A 16,664-nucleotide genomic window follows, 5' to 3' on the forward strand; every position below is an offset into this window, starting at 1 on the left:
TGGCTCGTTGTCTCACCTGTAGTGTCTTTATATCCGTAAGGACTGATAGCAGCCCTCTAAAGAAATGCTGATTCAGTTCCACAGAAATACCGAAGTGCAATCATTGCTCTAAATGAAAGCCAGGGGTGAATGAGTTATTCATTTTGTCAAACAGTTCCTTGGTAAATTTATCACATTATCCAGATTTTATCACACAGGTTTTCCCTTTTCAGATACAGTTCCTTATTACTCATAACCTTTCCTGGAAAGTCATCTCATTGTTCACAATGGTACACTCTACTCTAAGTCGCTCTGTAAGAGCGTCTGCTAAAAATTACTTAAATGTACACTACAGTTCAAAGATTTGGGGTCACTTACAAATGTCCTTGTTTTGGAAAGAAAAGTCCATTAAAATAGCATCAAATTGATCAGAAATACAGTGTAGACATTGCTAATGTTGTAAATGACTATTGTAGCTGGAAACAGCAGATTATTTTATGGAATATATACATTTATGGAATATATACTGGCAGCTTCATTAAATTATACCCGCAAAACACCAGTCTCAATGTCAACAGTGAAGAGGTGACTCCAGGATGCTGGCCTTCTAGGCAGAGTTCCTCTGTCCAGTGTCTGTGTTCTTTTGCCCATCTTAATCTTTTATTTTTATTGGCCAGTTTGAGATATGGCTTTTTCTTTGCAACTCTGCCTAGAAGGCCAGCATCCCGGAGTCGCCTCTTCACTGTTGGCCTTGAGACTGGTGTTTTGCGGGTACTATTTAATGAAGCTGCCAGTTTAGGACTTGTGAGGCGTCTGTTTCTCAAACTAGACACTCGAATGTACTTGTCCAATTGCTCAGATGTGCACCAGGGCCTCCCACTCCTCTTTCTATTCTGGTTAGCGGCAGTTTGCGCTGTTCTGTGAAAGGAGTAGTACACAGCATTGTACGAGATCTTCAGTTTCTTGGCAATTTCTCGCATGGAATAGCCTTCATTTCTCAGAACAAGAATATACTGACGAGTTTCAGAAGGTCCTTTCTTTTGGCCATTTTGAGCCTGTAATCCAACCCACAAATGCTGATGTTCCAGATACTCAACTAGTCTAAAGAAGGCCAGTTTTATTGCTTATTTAATTAGCACAACAGTTTTCAGCTGTGCTAACATAATTGCAAAAGGGTTTTCTAATGATTAATTAGCCTTTTAAAATGATAAACTTAGCTAACACAATGTGCCATTGGAACACAGGAGTGATGATTGCTGATAATGGGCCTCTGTACGCCTATGTAGATATTCCATTAAAAAAATCTGCCGTTTCCAGCTCCAATAGTCATTTACAACATTAACAATGTCTACACTGTATTTGTAATCAATTTGATGTTATTTTAATGGACAAAAAAATGTGCTTTTCATTAAAAAACAAGGACATTTCTAAGTGACCCCAAACTTTTGAACGGTAGTGTAAAATGAAAATTACGTTTGTTTGAAAAACGGATTATGTCACCAACCTCTTCCTGGAAATGACTGGACCAAAGCACAGCGTGGTACGTGTAAATGATATTTTATTAAATCAGAACACTAGAACAAAAATAACAAAGATGAAAACGAACAGTTCTGTAAGGATACTAAACTATATAGAAAACAACTACCCACAAAACACAGGTGGGAAAGGCTGCCTAAGTAGATTCCCAATCAGAGACAATGATAGACAGCTGCCTCTGATTGAGAACCACACCCGGCCAAACACAAAGAAATAGAAAACATAGAAATAAAGAAACTAGAATGCCCACCCTAGTCACACCCTGGCCTAACCAAAATTGAGAATAAAAGCCTCTCTATGGCCAGGGCGTGACAGATTATCCAGCCACATTTGTTCAAAAGAGCTTATCTGAGATCCATTTTTCCTTTTCCTGATATAGAATATGTTAATTACGTTTAGAAAGTAAAATATTTGGGGTGTAGTCAAGAACCATAAAAACTGAAACAGTTTGTCAAAATTATAGAAAACCAGAACTGTCACTGTAATGATCGAATGAGTCATTACTAATTAGCTGATCATTCCATTCTCCACGAACCATTAGTAGTGTTGGTGATAATATGGGTGGTACTATTTTGTACTGAGGAGAGAGACATTTGCTGAGGACATGGAAAACTCGAGGTGATAGGCGAGGTGATAGGGTGACAATCTGCCAGTACCTGACTTACATGGTAGCCAATTAGAGTTTTACTGCTTTAATATAATGCATCAGAAGTGCAGTGCATTCAACTATGGTCGTAAACTTTACAGGTTTAAAACAAACAAGACACAACTTCCTGTGATAAGAAGTTTCATGCTGAGCATCAGAAAATGGGTACTATCTGTTCGTAAGAATCCATGATCACATTAGTATGTACTGTAGAATACAACATCCTACCTTTTCAACTGGGGACATGCACCAACAAAGCTTATTTTCATGGCTCACATAGCCATAGACTATAGGCCTAGTTCATGGAAGATGACAGCAAATGATATAAAGCAGTAACACATCAGGTTTAAAAGTTAATAATTGGCCTGGTCATTTTCACAGGTGCTCTTTACAGTTAGAACATGTTCCCATGACGACAAGTTCCTCTTTTTGAATGTGTATTTTAAGGTTGCCGCTCACAAAATAGCTGCCAGTTAGTGAGGGGTTCCATTTGAAGCACCTGTGATCATTGCAAGGTCCTTACAGATCTTTTTCTCAACTATACATACAATATAATACATTTTGATAATAACTTCTTTAAATCTTAACCGGTGACCATGCCTTCGTGTCACACAGACTGCATTGAAAAATCAGTGTCAAATTGGTTTCATAACCTTGGAGGTTTTGTTGGGAGAAATCCATGGTGGTTTCTACTTGTCCCTTTGTTCATCTCTGCGGGGCTTGGGGCAGGATTTTACTTCCTTGAAGAGAGAGAGGCGCATGGCATAGAGGACCAGTTTACTCCAAAGGACGGGCCTGCAAAACAGGAGAGACATTTTGTCAAAGAACATTTTCCCCAGAATGATTCAGAGTTCTCTCGTTTGCGGCTGTATACCGAGGGGAGTTATGGGTCTTTCATCGCTGTTTCAAAGTCATCCGATATCTTGAATGAGAAGGCATTTGAGGAGATCATATATTTAGATGGAACAGTTAGAGAGATGGTAGGCCAAAAAGGAAAAACTTATGAAAACCTTTGTGCCATGAAAAGTAACAGGTGCTTTTCAAATGACATGTTAGATATCATTAATGGCACAGCTAGTACAATTAAGAAGGCAAACTTGACCTTTCCTTATCATAATTCAACGTCAAACACCATCTTTTTGGGGACAGAACTTGGTGGAGTAGTTTTGAATTCAAGTATCATCGTTAGTGCAAAGGCTGTTCGACTCTTCTACTTTCTCAGAGAAAACAACAAGGCAGAAAATGATGATTGGCTACATGGGTTTACTCAAGTGTTTTCCAACTTGTCAGATGAATTGAATAAGGTAAGTACAGTTTATTATATTTTACAGATTCAGAACTGTCTGGGCGTACTGCCAGGTTTGGTAAAATACTTTTGTCCATATCCACATAAGTGGCTTTACTTATTTGAGCCATATATAATTAGAGTGCTCATATTCACTGAAATATAAAAATTCATGTTTTGTAAAATAATCTGTTCCTAAATGTAACCCTCTACAGTTTTCACTTAGTCCCACAGTTCTTACATTTGTTTTTATAGCGGCAGATTCAAGTTTCATACTTCACATCTAATTCTAGAGAGGAGGAGTTTAAGGAAAACTCCAAATCTGTGATTCCTCTCTTCTCCGTCACATACTTCCTGGCCATAAGTTTTTCAATTGTATCTTGCTTGAGGTAATTTGATGTCTTATGTGTCATCTTTTAAATGAATCAAAATCAGCAAATGTGTGCACCATGTTAAAACACTAATTTAACTTACTATTTATAATTGCTACGTGTGATGTTCCATACGAAGTAAGAATATTTTCATCTACAGGTTGGACTGTGTGAGGAACAAGGTGTGGGTGGCCATCTTTGGTGCTCTATCTGCAGGCCTAGCTGTGCTGTCCAGTTTCGGGTTGTTGCTGCTCTGCGGAATGCCCTTTGCCATGACTGTTGCAACTGCTCCTTTCTTAATACTGGGTCAGGTTTATTATCAGAAACCTTTCAATAGTAATCTTAACAACCCACAACCAAATCTCACATGATTTTAATATTTTTGTCAGTCACAAGACTACGTAGACGGTAACACTTATGTTGCCCTTATACCTATGTAACTACACAGTAATAACTGTATTAACAACATTGTATTAACATGTAGTAACATTGTAACTAATGAAGTTTGGTGATATTTATTACAGTGGTAATTCCCTCTAATGATCTATGATCTACTGATGTTCAATATACTCTGTTGATCGCAGGAATTGGTGTTGACGACATGTTCATCATGATTTCCTGCTGGCAGCAGACTCAAGTTCATGAGAACGTAGAGGACCGTATGGCAGCTACATACAAAGAGGCAGCTGTCTCTATCACCATCACAACACTAACTGATGCCGTGGCCTTCTATATTGGTCTGTTAACTCCCTTTCGTTCTGTACAATCCTTTTGTATGTATACTGGCACAGCTGTCCTGTTCTGTTACTTGTACAATATTACCTTCTTTGGTGCATTTCTGGCATTGAATGGGAGTCGTGAAAAGGGCAACAGACACTGGCTGACATGCATGAAGGTTCCAGAACCAGAGGATAGTCCTGAAAAGTACAATATCTGTTGTGTAGGAGGGGCATATGACCAGGAAACGGGAAAAGAGGAAGTTATGCCAATTAACAACTTCTTTAAGATGTACTATGGGCCATTTCTAACAAATACTTGGACCAAGGTGTTTGTGATCCTGCTCTATGCTGGATATTTGGGCTCAAGTATCTATGGTTGCTTCCAAATCCAAGAAGGCATAGACCTTAAAAACCTAGCAGCTGATAGCTCATATGTGGGTAGCTATTACGATAATGAGGACCAATACTTTTCAGAGTATGGTCCAAATGTTATGGTTGTTGTGACTGACAGTAAGTTTCAATATTGGGACAAAACTGCTCGAAAGCGTCTTGATACTTGTCTTGAACGTTTTGAGAGTCTAACGTTGGATGGTCGATCATTGGTTGCAAAAAATATGACCCTTTCTTGGCTTAATGAATATGTGAAAMTTTCAAATCCAAATAACGAAACCATTTTCATGGATAGTTTACCTGCGTTTTTACAACGATCAGATTTCACACAAGATGTGAATATTTCAAACAAAGTCATAATTGCCTCGCGTATGTTTATTCCTGTCTCTTATACACATCTAGATGTGTATAAGAGACAGCCTGTTCTGTTACTTGTACAATATTACCTTCTTTGGTGCATTTCTGGCATTGAATGGGAGTCGTGAAAAGGGCAACAGACACTGGCTGACATGCATGAAGGTTCCAGAACCCCTGTCTCTTATACACATCTAGATGTGTATAAGAGACAGCCCTCATGTTGATCCCCAACCCCATATGTTCTCTGTGGGTGACCTTTGCCATTGCCTCTGTCATAGTGGGTGTTGCTGGTTTCATGGCYTTATGGGATGTCAATCTAGACTCTGTATCCATGATCAATCTTGTCATCTGCATTGGTTTCTCAGTGGATTTTTCTGCTCACATTTCCTATGCTTTTGTCTCTAGCAAAGAGGTCACCGCTAATAAGAAGGCTGTAGATGCTGTCTATCACTTGGGGTATCCCATCATACAGGGAGCTGTGTCTACTATTTTAGGAGTGGTGGTGCTGTCTGCTGCTGAGAGCTACATCTTCAGAACCTTCTTTAAGATCATGTTCTTGGTCATTTTGTTTGGGGTACTTCATGGCATCGTTTTCATCCCTGTGTTTCTGACCTTCTTTGGGATATGCAATTTTAATTGACCAAGATTCACACACAACACACTAATCATGGTTGAAAGGGTTGGTAGAATAGTAGTTAAATTGTTTTAATGATCTGACTTTTTAGCTTACTTCTAATCTTGTGATTATGTCATACTTTGCTTTAATGGTATCAAAATATGTATTTTTATGAGTCATCTTTTTGTTTTTATTGAATACTTTAAAAAATTATTTGTCATGTAAATGCTGTGTTGATTGTTACTACAGTGTGCTTATATTTACCTTTGTTGTAATTGTGTTTTAAAAAGCGAATAAAATGATCTTAAATTATATATTGTCTTGTATATATTTATTCAAACAGCAGATGCTCTCGGTTGTCATTACGACCACATCAATAATGGGAATTATTATTATGGTTAGTAACAGTGCAGAATTTGCATACTAAACTTATGATGTCATCTATTTATCTGTTTACCTATTCTAGAGAAACCCACTCTTCATAAACTTTTCAAATGAACCTGTGCGTCAGTGTTCATCAACTTAACAATCAATCATTGCATGGCAATCAGTTTACTTCCTTCATCTTCAGAATACTTTGGGGGGATACCTAGTCAGTTGTACAACTGAATGCCTTCAACTGAAATGTGTCTTCCGCATTTAACCCAACCCCTCTGTATCAGAGAGGTGAGGGGGGCTGCCTTAATCGACATCCACGTCTTCGGCCCCGGGGGAACAGTGGGAACGACAGAATTTTACCTTGTCGTCTCGGGGATTCGAGTAACCTTTCGGTTACTGGCCCAACGCTCTAATCACTTGACTAATGGATGGACTATTATAAGGAAACCAGAGAAGTACCTTCCATAGCTACAATAAGTAAACTGGATAGGTAACCACCTTATTTGTTAATATGTAACCATATGAATTGCCCTGACGCAGTCATCGTGGTTGTTAAAGGATCACATCCAATGCTGTCAGATCTATTGCTGATTAGAGCTCTTCAGGGGAACGTTATCATGTTGCTATGTTCAGATGAAGTATAGTTTATGGCTGTGATGTCAACAGAGATACAGATATATTTCAAGCCAAGTTTATTTTCTCATAGTACGACTTGAAAAAGAGAATAGAAAATGGCTAGGTGCAAAACAGACTGCGTTGAAAAGCCTATAGCTAGGGGGTTTGAAATACTTGGGGGCTTTGTTGGTAGACACCCTTGGTGGTTTTTGATTCTTCCCATGTTCATTTCTGCGGGACTTGGCGGAGGATTTTACTTCCTTGCGGACAGAGAAGCAAATGGCATTGAAGAGATGTTTACTCCTATGGATGGACCGGCCAAACATGAACGACAAGTAGTCAAACAGTACTTTCCACAGAGTGATAGTAACTTCTCTCGTTTGCGACTCTATACTGAAGGGACCTTTGCATCTCTCATAATTGTGAAGTCTGGAAAAAATATCCTCACATCTACTGCTTTTACAAACATATTTGAAATGGACAGAAATGTAACAAGCATGACAATTGGTGCATTCGCTTTTAGAGATCTATGTGTTAGGAAAGGTGGTGAGTGTGTGTCAAATTCAATCTTTAATATTGTAAAAACTCCTAGTGATGTTACCACAACAACGATTAACTACCCATATAATGGTAGAATTTTCATTGCATCTGAAATTGGTGGTGTGAAACTGAAAAGTGGATTTGAAATTGAAAGCGCAGAGGCAATTAGACTATTTTACTTCTTAAAAGAAGACAACCAAACTAGAAATACCATGTGGCTAAAGAAGTTTATAGAGACTGCTTCCAAGATGAAAAAAGAAGAAGGCGTGAGTACTCTGTTTTAGAGATGAAACAAATTTAAAAAATTGTCAATTTGTGTATGATGGGTTTTTTCTCACCAAGTGACCTGCAGAATTGATCACACTCCACATTAAGCTCCATATAAACCATGTAGTGTCATGATGATTTGATTATTTGAATATCTTGAGTTGTTTTACTAATATGTTAAGTGGATATCTGATATTTGTATATTCGTATTTGTCTTTGCAGATGACAATATCTTACTTTACATCCATATCAAGGGAGGAAGAGTTTGAGAAGAGCTCTGACTCAATCATTCCTCTCTTCTCATTGACATATGCCCTGGCCATCAATTTTTCTATCATATCTTGTTTGAGGTATGTTTTGTAACTTTTACATTTCAATACCATTCAAAAATGATCAGTCAACATAGGACACCTCAATTGAAAATCATGATAACAGTGTTCATTAGGTCTATCCGAAGCTAGATTTGGGTCCCAAATCAGGCTAATCCATAATGTGACTGCATTACTGATTTTAAGGCATATCAGAGAGCACTAGGTCTACCTATCAGCATTTACCTACAGGGACGAATGTTGTGTTTTTCTTCCCTAGGTTGGACTGTGTGAGAAACAAGGTGTGGGTGGCAACCTTTGGTGTCCTCTCAGCTGGTATGGCAGTGCTGTCCAGTTTTGGGTTGTTGCTGTACTGTGGGATGCCCTTCGCCATGACTGTGGCAACAGCTCCATTCCTGATTCTGGGTAAGCTTACAAACTCTCATTGTTATACAATAAACCCAGTGCTTAATTTGAGCCGGTGTGGTGATACTAAGGATTTGTCACCACAGATGGTTTGTTTACATAGCAGGTTAGGAAACCTAACGTAGCAGGTAAGGATAATTAACATGGCAGGTTAGGTGAATTAACATGGTAGGTTAGGAGAACTAACACAGCAAGTTAGGTGAATTAACGTAGCAGGTTAGGAGAATGAGGTTAAGGTTAGGAAACGGGTTAGGTTTCGCTAGAATGCTACAGTTGTCAATGACGCGGCCACTAGACAGAGCTGTAAGCCTACTCCATATAGCCACAATGGTAGAAACGTAAACAAACCATCTGTGGCACAAATCATCTATCATAACATCGGCCCGGGCTTATGGTTGGCGCAACATCGTAGCTAGCCTATGTTAAATTGAGACCAACGCATAGTCCTTGCTGTGTTGAGAGAGAAGCGTGCCTGTGTCTCTCACAGAACTAGAATGAGATTAACTTTCTATGATCGCTCTCCCTCTCTCTGCTCTGATAGACATGAGTCTGCAACATTTATCTCTCCAGTGTAGCACTTCATCGTTTATTTCCTTATAGAATCATAGCCGCAGGAAGTGTGCTGGAAGTGCTACAGCACCCCTGATAAATTAAAATATATTTGTTTTAGAAGTTTTAGAATTACTGCTGTCTGTTCAGGAAGAAATGTAATAAATCATAATACTACTAATACTATAATACTATTAGAATTAATAGTAGTAATAATAATAATACCAATAAATGTAACAATAGTAGTAATATTAGTAATACTACAGAGTAAAACTACAGAATACTACTAATAGGCCTATAATTTAGCCATAGAGGAGCAATAGCTTCTTTTTAAAAATAACCTAGCTGTGAATTGTGTGAAGCTCAATTACAAGGCATAGCCTACAGTCAGGAACGCGGGGCAAATCTGTCAGTGAACAGCATACAGCCGAAACAGGCCTTTCGCAATATTTCAAATACAATTGCAGGAAAACACAGGTTGGAAAGCAAATGGCTCCTGCTGAAAAGAGAAGACACTAATCTGTCTGTAGGCTACTAAAATATTTTAGCAACTTCCAAATAGGCTTATTGAGCAAACAGTAGCCTAGGTACAAAGTAAAACAAGAGGAAGATCCCACTGGGCACACACTGGTTGAATCAACATTGTTTTAACAGATTTTGTCTACATATTGTGACGTGGAGTCAACATGGAAAATAATTGGATTTGAAAAAAGTCATCAACCAGTACTGTTTTCATCTCATTTCAACCAGCGTTGTAAACATTGAAAATTCCACAAAAATCTTTTTCATTCTATATTCAAGATGGTTGAAATTATATAGAATTTTAGATTTGATTAGACACATTTTATTTGAATAAACGTCATTGTTTCAATGTCATGCTATCAACCTAAATAATGAGGTATATTGAAATGAAACGTGAAGCCACAATCCAATGATTTCTGCCTGAACATTGACTCCTACGGGTACATTTAAGTGCGGCAGGTAGCTTAGTGGTTAGAGCGTTGGGCCATTAACCAAAAGGTTTGAATCCCTGAGCTGACAAGATTTTTATCTTTGGATATTGTCTTGTATATGAAGGATGGCTGGTTGATTTCACATTGAATTATATACATATTATAAGAATATACATATTCACATCTCCATCCCAACCAATAATCTAAGTTGAAGAATAGGACCAAATAAAATCACATTTTGGGTTGAGATGGAGACGTGAATCCAACATATCAATCATTAATCTGAAAAACTGGATATTGAATTGTGAACGCAACCAAATATCAACATTTAAAAGAGATGTATCTTCTGTTTGGATAGTGTACTGTATATTATTAATAACATATTAAATATTCAAAGGTAAAAGTGTATTGTTATTAATATCTTGAATTTGGGACCTTATTTATAGGGCTAATAGTAACTACTTCTAAACTTCCAAATATTCAATAAAGCTTTACTATTTTAATGACAGTGTCCTTTGAGCAAATCATATGTCAATGTAGCCTACAAAAACCCATCCTCACTCCGAATTTACTGAGCTTGATCAACTATGACAAAAACAATGAATATTTGTTTCCCTAAGAGTTGTGCAAGGTTGGTAGAATTTTATGGAAAATGATTCACAGCTGTAATGGCTGCCCTTCGTGCTTCCACCGAGTATTAACTCTGGGGGTGTGAAGACATACGCAATCAATTTTCTTTAAAAATATATATTTTATGTTCTATAGGATCTCTAGATTTGTAAGATCGCTAGAATTTTAAGACAGCAAATTGAAGAAAGTGCAAGGAATTTTTAGACTTTCACTATTTAATATAGGATGAAAACGATTTTTAAAGTTTGCGTAATTTTCAACTCAATTTCAACATAAGTGGGATGCCATCCCAGTAAGTAATATTTCAACATCTCCAGTGCCCACTTGATTGCTAGACATTCTTTCTCCACAGTGGAATATCTTTGTTCCCGTAGCAACAGCTTCCGGCTAATGTATACGACTGGGTGTTCCTCACCTTCTTGTAGCTGTGATAGGACGGCACCCACCCCTGTTTCGGACGCATCGGTCTGTACCACCAGTGGTTTGGAGAAGTCTGGGGTCACCAGCATGGGTCCAGAACACAGGGCTCCCTTTAGGTCCTGGAAGGCTTTCTCCGTATCCTCAGTCCACGTCACCTGGGTGGGCAGACGTCTCCTGGTCAGATCTGTCAGAGGGCTGGCTAGAGAAGCAAGTGGGGGATAAATCTCCTGTAATAACTAGTGAACCCCAGAAACGTGCGGATCTGCTTCTTTGTTGAGGGGGCGGGGCCAGTCCCGAATCACCTCCACTTTCTTCACCTGGGGTTTTACACATCCCCTCCCAATCGTGTACCCCAGGTACTCAGCCTCCCGTAGGCCGAGCCGACATTTCCTTGGGTTGGCAGTTAACCTCTGGAAGGTGGCCGGGTTAGGGTTAGGGTTACGGTTAGGGTTAGGGTTAGGTAGGTCGAGCGTGCTAGGTCGAGCGTGCTGATAAATAAAGAGTAAAGAGTAGACTACATCATATGCATTCCATTTCTTTAACAAATTCACATGGTAAATTTCCCCCTATAAATAATTATTTTTAATTTAAATAATAATTGTGTCCTTCAAACTTTGCTTTCGTCAAAGAATCCTCCATTTGCAGCAATTACAGCCTGCAGACCTTTGGCATTCTAGTTGTCGATTTGTTGAGGTAATCTGAAGAGATTTCACCCCATGCTTCCTGAAGCACCTCCCACAAGTTGGATTGGCTTGATGGGCACTTCTTACGTATCATATGGTCAAGCTGCTCCCACATCAGCTCAATAGGGTTGAGATCCGGTGACTGTACTGGCCACTCCATTGTAGACAGAATACCAGCTGACTGCTTCTTCCCTAAATAGTTCAAGCATAGTTTGAAGCTGTGCTTTGGGTCACTGTCCTGTTGTAGGAGGAAATTGGCTCCAATTAAGCGCTGTCCACAGGGTATGGGATGGCTTTGCAAAATGGAGTGACAGCCTTCCTTCTTCAAGATCTCTTTTACCCTCCCACTTTACCACCACCAAAGCACCCAAGACCATCACATTGCCTCCACCATGCTTGACAGATGGCGTCAAGCACTCCAGCATCTTTACATTTTTTCTGCATCTCACGAATGTTCTTCTTTGTGATTTGAACACCTCAAACTTAGATTAGTCTGTCCATAACACTTTTTTCCAATCTTCCTCTGTCCAGTGTCTGTGTTCTTTTGCCCATCTTCACCTTTTATTTTTATTGGCCAGTCTGAGATATGGCTTTTTCTTTGCAACTCTGCCTAGAAGGCCAGCATCCCGGAGTCGCCTCTTCACTGTTGATGTTGAGACTGGTGTTTTGCAGGTACTATTTAATGAAGCTGCCAGTTGAGGACTTGTGAGGCATCTGTTTCACAAACTAGACACTCTAATGTACAAGTCCTCTTGCTCAGTTGTACACCAGCGCCTCCCACTCCTCTTTCTAATCTGGTTAGAGCCAGTTGGCGCTGTCCTGTGAAAAAAGTAGTACACAGCATTGTACAAGATCTTCAGTTTCTTGGTAATTTCTCACATGGAATAGCCTTCATTTCTCAGAACAAGAATAGACTTACGAGTTTCAGAAGAAAGTCTTTGTTTCTGGCCATTTGTAGCCTGTAATTGAACCCATAAATGTTGTTTAACTAGACAAGTCAGTTAAGAACAAATTCGTATTTACCGGGGAACAGTGGGTTTACTGCCATGTTCAGGGGCAGAACAACATATTTTTACCTTGTCAGCTCAGGGAATCAATCCAACAACCTTTCGGTTACTGGCCCAACTCTCTAACCACTAGGCTACCTGCCGCCCCGAAATGCTGATGCTCCAGATACTCAACTAGTCTAAAGAAGGCCAGTTTTGCTTCTTTAATCAACACAACAGTTTTCAGCTGTGCTAACATGATTGCAAAAGGGTTTTCTAAAGATCAATTAGCCTTTTAAAATGATGAACTTGGATTAGCTAACACAACGTGCCATTGGAACACAGGAGTGATGGTTGCTGATTATGGTCCTCTGTACGCCTATTTAGATATTCCATTAAAAATCAACAGTTTCCAGCTACAATAGTCATTTACAACATTAACAATGTCTACACTGTATTTCTGATCAATTTGATGTTATTTTAATGGACAATTTATTTTTTATTTTCTTTCAAAAATAAGGAAATTTCTAAGTGACCTCAAACTTTTGAATGGTAGTGTACATAGTCATTCTGATGATTATGTGGCAACTGAATTGATGTAACAACCTGTTAGTCAGGTTAAATCAATGTATTGAAGTTTAATGAAGTTTAAACATTTTAATGTTTACAACCCTGGTTGAAATGAGATGAAACAGTACTGGTTGATAACTTTTTTCAAATCCCATGTATTTTACACGTTGATTCCATGTCACAATACGTTGGCGAATTGCGTTGAAACAACGTTGATTCAACCAGTGTGTGCCCAGTAGGATAGGTTTTCGGCTCGAGCGCATCGGCCCTCGCCGGTGACTGAGCTGCACATCATTGTGTGAGTGAGTCAGTGAAACTGGAAAGCTTTTTCAGGACTATATTATTCAAGATGAGGTTGTTTTTACTGATCTCAGTTTGTCAGTATCAAAGTAGCCTGTCATTTCCATCCTTTGTTTGGCATTACAAATATTCTGTTAAAGTCTCCAGTCATGTAAAATTATTAAGAATTGGATGAAATCCGTTTATTAAAGGCTAATTCTTTCCCCGGACTTTATAGGCTAAAAATGTTCCCCATATGTGCAATTTCTGTAAGCGCCTCTACTCTACTGCTCTTTACGAAAACGCAATGATATGCATGCAATGCTTTATTATACAATAAATAAATATTTATGCATTCCGTTAACTCACTTTCTGTTCCGGCACCTCCCGATTTACCTGTACTCTGATGTGATCACAGAAATGAACACCGGTATAAACTAGGTTTGACATTTTATAAGAGAGTGCATTTTCTCCACAGGAATTGGTGTTGACGACATGTTCATCATGATTTCCTGCTGGCAGCAGACTCAAGTTCATGACAACGTAGAGGACCGTATGGCAGCTACATACAAAGACGCAGCTGTCTCTATCACCATCACAACACTAACTGATGCCCTGGCCTTCTATATTGGTCTGTTAACTCCATTTGGTTCTGTACAATCATTTTGTATGTATACTGGCACAGCTGTCCTGTTCTGTTACTTGTACAATATTACCTTCTTTGGTGCATTTCTGGCATTGAATGGGAGTCGTGAAAAGGGCAACAGACACTGGCTGACATGCATGAAGGTTCCAGAACCAGAGGAGAACTCTAAAAAGTACAACCTCTGCTGTGTAGGGGGAGCTTATGATCATCAAACGGGAAAAGAGGAGCCAATGCCCATTAACAATTTCTTTAAGATGTACTATGGGCCATTTCTAACAAATACTTGGACCAAGGTGTTTGTGATCCTGCTCTATGCTGGATATTTGGGCTCAAGTATCTATGGRTGCTTCCAAATCCAAGAAGGCATAGACCTTAAAAACCTAGCAGCTGATAGCTCATATGTGGGTAGCTATTACGATAATGAGGACCAATACTTTTCAGAGTATGGTCCAAATGTTATGGTTGTTGTGACTGACAGTAAGTTTCAATATTGGAACAAAACTGCTCGAAAGCGTCTTGATACTTGTCTTGAACGCTTTGAGAGTCTAACGTTGGATGGTCGATCATTGGTTGCTAAGGATATGACTCTTTCTTGGCTTAATGAATATGTGAAATTTTCAAATCCAAATAACGAAACCATTTTCATGGATAGTTTACCTGCGTTTTTACAACGATCAGATTTCACACAAGATGTGAATATTTCAAACAAAGTCATAATTGCCTCGCGTATGTTTATTCAGACAATCAACATCAGTACAGCCGTTGATGAAAAGAACATGTTGAATAAGCTTCGAGAGACAGCTAATGGTTGTTCAGAAAAGTTGGTTGTTTACCACCCTGCTTTCATATACTTTGACCAGTATGCAGTCATTGTTAGTAATACCATCCAAAACATTGTAGTTGCCACTCTTGCCATGCTGGTGATCTCCCTTATGTTGATCCCCAACCCCATATGTTCTCTGTGGGTGACCTTTGCCATTGCCTCTGTCATAGTGGGTGTTGCTGGTTTCATGGCATTATGGGATGTCAATCTAGACTCTGTATCCATGATCAATCTTGTCATCTGCATTGGTTTCTCAGTGGATTTTTCTGCTCACATTTCCTATGCTTTTGTCTCTAGCAAAGAGGTCACCGCTAATAAGAAGGCTGTAGATGCTGTCTATCACTTGGGGTATCCCATCATACAGGGAGCTGTGTCTACTATTTTAGGAGTGGTGGTGCTGTCTGCTGCTGAGAGCTACATCTTCAGAACCTTCTTTAAGATCATGTTCTTGGTCATTTTGTTTGGGGCGGTCCATGGTATAGTGTTTATCCCAGTGTTTCTGACCTTCTTTGGAATCTGCGGAGGCAAAGTCAGTGATAAAAAAGATGATGGTAGGTCTAACACCTTGTCTCAAAGTGGTCAGATGTGTGTCACCCAAACCACAGGTGAATTCAACATGAAGAATATGCGTGAATTAAGGGCTGTAGCAGCTAATTCAAATGTAAGGTCAATCAGTTCTAACCAAAGCTCACATTATTATTCACATAGTGTCAACGGGAAAACTAATAGTGCTTACGAAAACATTGAAGACTGCCCCTAAAACTGTTGTCTTGAGGCCAGATTTACAAGGCATTTCCACTGTACCTGTTTTTTTGTTTGTATGGAATTAATTCAATATTAAAGGTAGAACAAATGGGTTAAAAACTGTACAAATAAGGTTTACAAGAGGGAATAACCTATTATGGTCAAGTGTAAATGAACACACATTCATGTTTTACCTTTGTTTTATTTCATTCAGCTCTATGCTGATGGGGCCAGTACAGGAGTTCAAATCAAATGTTAATTGTCACATCCGCCTTATCACTGATTCTGTCATTCATTTTGTTTCATGTAGAAGTACTGTAACATAAAATGAAATGTTAATTTGTTCATTTTGTGAAATTTCTTTTTTATTTAGTTTGACTCTAATTGTGAAATCGTATAAAGATGTTTCTGTTGTGTTTTTAATAAAGAAATGAAGGAATTCCAGGTAGACTTTTTGATGATAGATTTAGGTAGCAAGAATGACTAAAGTCTTCTCAGTGACAGATTGTTGCCAACATCCACACCATATGGCCTATACATTAGATGCAAATGCAGAATCATTTCATACATTTTAAATAAAATTATTTAAGGTAGATCCTTCCACACTTTCTTTAAAATGTGTAGTGAGGACAACATTTTTGTTTTATAACCAAAAGTTTTGTTAATCAAGTAGGTACATGATGATATACGGTTGTATTTTGATCCAGTCTCACAAGTTAGTCAGCATACCACAGCAGATACAGACAGTTCCCTCCAAAATCAAAGTCTATCAGATGTTTTCTGACATCTGCAAAAGTGTTGTTAAAATGATGCCATTCCCAAGGCCATCTGTATCTTTCAATACAACATGAATGAAAATGTTAGTAACTTACAATTTCCTGTTTTTAGTCTGTGCTTATCTTTTCCGTTCATTTGGGGGTAAGGCATATTGATGAATTTACACACAAC

The 16,664-nt window shown here is 38.7% G+C and overlaps 2 protein-coding genes and 1 pseudogene across 3 annotated transcripts; all 3 read left to right on the plus strand.

Annotated features, from left to right (window-relative positions):
• The first annotated feature begins 2,581 nt into the window (after positions 1-2,581).
• LOC112067770 (patched domain-containing protein 3) lies at positions 2,582-4,491 on the plus strand. The gene is made up of 3 exons (XM_070435696.1): positions 2,582-3,465; positions 3,702-3,835; positions 3,978-4,491. The coding sequence occupies exons 1-3, from the start codon at positions 2,758-2,760 to the stop codon at positions 4,186-4,188; spliced, it is 1,053 nt and encodes a 350-aa protein (XP_070291797.1). The 5' UTR covers positions 2,582-2,757; the 3' UTR covers positions 4,189-4,491.
• Positions 4,492-4,706: 215 nt separating this feature from the next.
• On the plus strand, positions 4,707-6,149 carry LOC139023180 (patched domain-containing protein 3-like; annotated as a pseudogene).
• Positions 6,150-6,602: 453 nt separating this feature from the next.
• LOC112067722 (patched domain-containing protein 3-like) lies at positions 6,603-16,155 on the plus strand. 2 transcript variants are annotated; one of them, XM_024134653.2, is made up of 4 exons: positions 6,852-7,698; positions 7,922-8,049; positions 8,288-8,433; positions 13,982-16,155. In XM_024134653.2, exons 1-4 carry the CDS (start codon positions 7,009-7,011, stop codon positions 15,730-15,732), a joined length of 2,715 nt encoding a protein of 904 aa, XP_023990421.1. In that variant the 5' UTR covers positions 6,852-7,008; the 3' UTR covers positions 15,733-16,155. The 2 variants fall into 2 exon arrangements, with proteins under 2 accessions (XP_023990422.1, XP_023990421.1); XM_024134654.2 differs by lacking the exons at positions 6,852-7,698; positions 7,922-8,049 and adding an exon at positions 6,603-6,767.
• Positions 16,156-16,664: the final 509 nt, after the last annotated feature.

This window comes from Salvelinus sp. IW2-2015, linkage group LG27 (assembly GCF_002910315.2).
Source record: "Salvelinus sp. IW2-2015 linkage group LG27, ASM291031v2, whole genome shotgun sequence".
Lineage (NCBI taxonomy): Eukaryota > Metazoa > Chordata > Actinopteri > Salmoniformes > Salmonidae > Salvelinus > Salvelinus sp. IW2-2015.